Source organism: Charadrius vociferus, unplaced genomic scaffold (genome assembly GCF_000708025.1).
Source record: "Charadrius vociferus isolate BGI_N301 unplaced genomic scaffold, ASM70802v2 scaffold128, whole genome shotgun sequence".
Classification (NCBI taxonomy): domain Eukaryota; kingdom Metazoa; phylum Chordata; class Aves; order Charadriiformes; family Charadriidae; genus Charadrius; species Charadrius vociferus.
The window spans coordinates 155669-159758 of NW_009649443.1; the positions used below are offsets into that span (position 1 = coordinate 155669).

The 4090-nt window shown below is 46.0% G+C and overlaps 1 protein-coding gene across 2 annotated transcripts in view; it reads left to right on the plus strand.

Moving 5' to 3' along the window:
• The first annotated feature begins 21 nt into the window (after positions 1 to 21).
• COPA (coatomer protein complex, subunit alpha) overlaps positions 22 to 4090 on the plus strand; it is a 22377-nt gene continuing 18308 nt past the window's right edge. For both annotated transcript variants that reach the window (XM_009889517.1, XM_009889519.1), the window contains exons 1-6: positions 22 to 67; positions 224 to 337; positions 813 to 886; positions 1197 to 1277; positions 1576 to 1652; positions 2126 to 2235. In XM_009889517.1, the coding sequence (XP_009887819.1) occupies positions 28 to 67; positions 224 to 337; positions 813 to 886; positions 1197 to 1277; positions 1576 to 1652; positions 2126 to 2235 (496 nt within the window). In that variant the 5' untranslated portion in view covers positions 22 to 27. The remainder of the gene's footprint in view (positions 68 to 223; positions 338 to 812; positions 887 to 1196; positions 1278 to 1575; positions 1653 to 2125; positions 2236 to 4090) is intronic.

The following is a 4090-nucleotide window of genomic DNA, read 5'->3' on the forward strand; positions in this document are numbered from 1 at the left end:
CGGTGCTGAGCGCCGGGGTGGAGGGCGATGCTGACCAAGTTCGAGACTAAGTCGGCCCGGGTGAAAGGTAACGGCGGGACCGGACCGGGGGACCCGGGTGGGCTGTGCCGGGAGCTCTCGCTCGCCCCTGGGGTCCCTGAGCGGGGGGCGGAGGGCTCCCCCGGGCCTCAGGGCTTCTAAGTGCGCGGAGGCCTCCCTGTCACGTCTGTCTGTGCCTCGACAGGGCTCAGCTTTCACCCTAAGCGGCCGTGGATCCTCACTAGCCTGCACAATGGCGTCATCCAGCTGTGGGATTATCGGATGTGCACCCTTATCGACAAATTCGACGAGCATGACGGTCAGTGTGCGGGGCGGGGGAGGTGTTGGGACCTGTTAGGGAGGAAGACTGGGGTGCGAGAGGAGGAAGGGAGGCTCTGCTGAAGTGTTGCTGAGCCTTCTGCCTGTTTGAGTTCAGATTCTCTCTGTTTTAGCTTGTGTTTCTTTGCGGGTGGTTTGCTGGCTCTAAACGTGGTTTGTGCATGTATAAAATGTGGTAATGGTTTTGTGTCTGGTGTGAAAATGAAGCTGTAAATAGAGATTTGAAGGGCCTAGGTGGTTTGGGATGAGCCACTGCAGGCATCTTGATGGAAAAGAACAGGTTTGGGAATGGGATCTCAGGCTGTTACATGACTTTTTATTGTTGGCTTAAAGCTCTTAATTTATGAATAGCAACAGGAGTGAGAAGGAATGCAAATTGTATCTTTAAGTGGTACAAGAGACTGTTCCAACTGTTGGCCATCTTGCTGTGTCCAACCTGCTCTTTCTATTTGTAGGACCCGTTCGAGGTATTGATTTCCACAAACAGCAGCCTCTGTTTGTCTCTGGAGGTGATGATTACAAAATAAAGGTAAAATGTTATCCTTTTAGCTCTTGTTCTCTAAAAGGCATCATCCAGGGAAGGGAATGTGCAAATAAACTGGTTAAAAGATGAGAAAGAGCATGGGTGAGTGGGAAATGGTGGGTGGGAATTGTAATTCTCCTGTTTCAGAAACATTGGAGTTAACTGCAGTGAGTTGAAGTCTCTTCGTAGCTTGCGTTAGAAAAGTATTTTAAAATGAAAGAGAAAGGCTTGTAGGTGAACTGAAACATGAGAAAGCACAAACAAATCTGGCAGGCGGTGGCACATAATGTCATTGTTCTGCTTCTGTGTTGTTCAGGTCTGGAATTACAAATTGCGCCGTTGTCTCTTCACTCTGCTTGGGCACTTGGATTATATTCGCACTACCTTCTTCCACCACGTAAGCTCCCCTCCTGCTTACCCCAGTGATGGGTGCCTGTTCCCTTTGTGTGTGGAAGGGAATCTGCCTTTTGCTTCCCTGGATGGGAATCTTCGCTAAATAAATTGTGCTGGACTTGCATAAGGGCATCCCAAATACATTGGCCGTCTGTAGAGGCGTAAGAGGCATAAATTCTGCCTACAAGATCTTAAATAAGACTTAAAAAGGGTCATTCCTGGGGACAGTTGGATAATACTGTGTGGGGAGGAAATGACTGGGGTGTGTGTTATTTCATATTCAGAATATTTTGTTTTTTTAGGAATATCCCTGGATCTTGAGTGCTTCTGATGACCAGACCATTCGGGTTTGGAACTGGCAGTCCAGAACTTGTGTTTGGTAAAATCAACGAGTGCTTGAAAAAAATAACTGTGTGGTTTGGGGGCAAGCTGTTTTCATTTGTTGTTTTCAGCAGAAAACGTGCTTAGTTGAAGGAATAGAGCTGACAAAGAGAACTGATCAGTTGTGGATATTTCCGTCAGTCTTGTCTTTGCTCGTTTATTCTGACGCCACTAGACTTGTGTTCGTATATTCACGTGTTGTTTGGTGGAAAATGTTTTGAGGTTTAAAATAATACGCATCAGTGCTGAAGCCTGTGAAGATACTGATGTCAGAAAGTCGGCCCTTGAATGCTCTCTGTAAGAGCCGATGCACTCAATGTTCAGTCATGCTAACTCTTGAAGAGTCGCATTTAGCAATCCTGTTTTCCTCATCATCCTTCCCAAGACTGAGCTCATTGCTGTTGCTGCAAATTGGAATGTGTATTAATATATCTTATGTTTAAATGGTATTTTCTGTCCTTTTTGTTGTAGCGTGCTGACAGGACACAACCACTATGTGATGTGTGCCCAGTTTCACCCCTCTGAGGACCTGGTAGTGTCAGCCAGCTTGGATCAGACTGTGCGCGTTTGGGATATTTCTGGTGAGCTGCCCAGGTCAAGGGGGTACCCAGTGGCAAAGCCCACTTCAAAACTGCAATTGCTGAAAGCCAAGTGAGGCAGGAAGGAGGGGTTCGCATCCGCGAGCAGGAAGAGTAGCCTGTTGAGTGCAGGAACCTCTGGCAGAAAATCAAAAATTATCTATTGACAGGGATCTATTCACCTCAGTTTCCATGAAGTCGTAGGATGTTGGCTGGAAGGGACCTCTGGGTGTCATCTAGTCCATCCTTTTGCTTGAAGCAAGCTTTCTGTGACAATAGATGAGGTGAACTGTAGATTTGTGCAGCCAAAAAAACCTCTAAAGACAGAGATTCAGCAGCCTAATCTCCCAGTCTGATTTTATAGCCAATATAGGAAAGGAGTATTGCTGTCAGAAGGGACAGCACAGAAGGATAGTGCTGTTAACAGATCAGCTTTGCAGATGTGCCAGAGGATTTTTGCAATTTCTGGATCTGCTTTATCCCCTTGCAAAACTCTTGGAGGCAGCAATAAGTCTTTTGTTCTGAGACAAAGAGGAAAAAAAAAAAGCCCCCTGTCTGGATTGCAAAAAGGATAGGGGTTTGGGGTTTTTGGGCTTGTTTTTGGTAGCCTAGCTTTGGGTGGTGACAGGAAGATAATATTATCAGGGATTCTTTCAGCTTTTTCAGTCTGCTTGTCTGTGTTATAAAATGAAGTGTGGCCTAAAGATCGAAGCAGAAGTTGCAAGTCAAAACGCCAAAGTGCTTTGCTGATATCTTGGCTATTTTGAGTTACACCTAGCCCACAAGGTGACTTAATGGAGTTAAATATGATCCCTAAATGAGAAGCTAGAAACGAAGGAAATAGTAGATGGAGATAAGAGCCTGGCGGGAGGCAGATGGGGCCAGTGCTGGTGGTGGTATAACATAAACTGTTCTAGAGATGGACTTCATGTGACCTGCTGCTCTCGCCATTGCAGTTTTGGTTGGGCACGCTGCATTATTTGTAGTACACGCTCAGACATGGCCAGCTGTGTCAACAGCAGGGGCTGGGGACAGGATATCTTGGTTATTTAAAACCTGTCCCCCTCTCTGTACTGCCAGCATGGGGAATTTAACAGCTATTCTGCTAGGAAGCTTTGCTGCTGCATTCTCCCACAAACACTCTCTCTCAGCAGAGTTCCAGCTGCCAAATTGGTTTGGAGATGGTACAGACTTTTTTTTTTTTCTTTTCTCTCAGCTGATATGTGATGAGGGGTTTTAGAGACATGCTGAATTATTGACTCAGCTGTTGCTCCAGTCAGACACGACACTGTGAGAATATTAGTATGTGGGAAAAAAAACTAGACAGAGATGAGAAACAGATTCAAACTACAATTCCACTCCCCAAATTTTCCCCAAAATGACTTATGTCCTTAGCAAGATTCTGTTCTGGCTCTAGCAGTCTCCTGGGAAGGGTTATTTCCCCATTTTCTCTGGTGTCTGTTGTGCTCATAATCCTGGTCATAGAGAGCATCATTTGGTGTTGAGCTTTAACTCCATTTCTGAGCGCTGCTGTTAACTTGCAGCTTCTGCTGACATCAGGGGGAATTTTTTTCAGTAGGTTTTGGGATTATAAGCACTGGTTCTTTGATGCCCCCAGTTAAATGAGTTTAAAGGTCGCGTTCCAAAATCCTCCTCCCAAAACTGTCAGCTCTGTTGGCAGCCTCAGCAGAAAGTGTGAGGGATGAGGAGTGTGGCCTGGACTGGGTGCCGGAATGTGAAGGTGGCCCTGTTATTTTGAATTCCTATATAGTTAGTGCTCCTTGGTTTGAAACCTTCTGGAAAAGGATCTTCAATGTAAAACAAGTACGGTCAGGGTTAGAGGGTCTGTTTCCCGCTG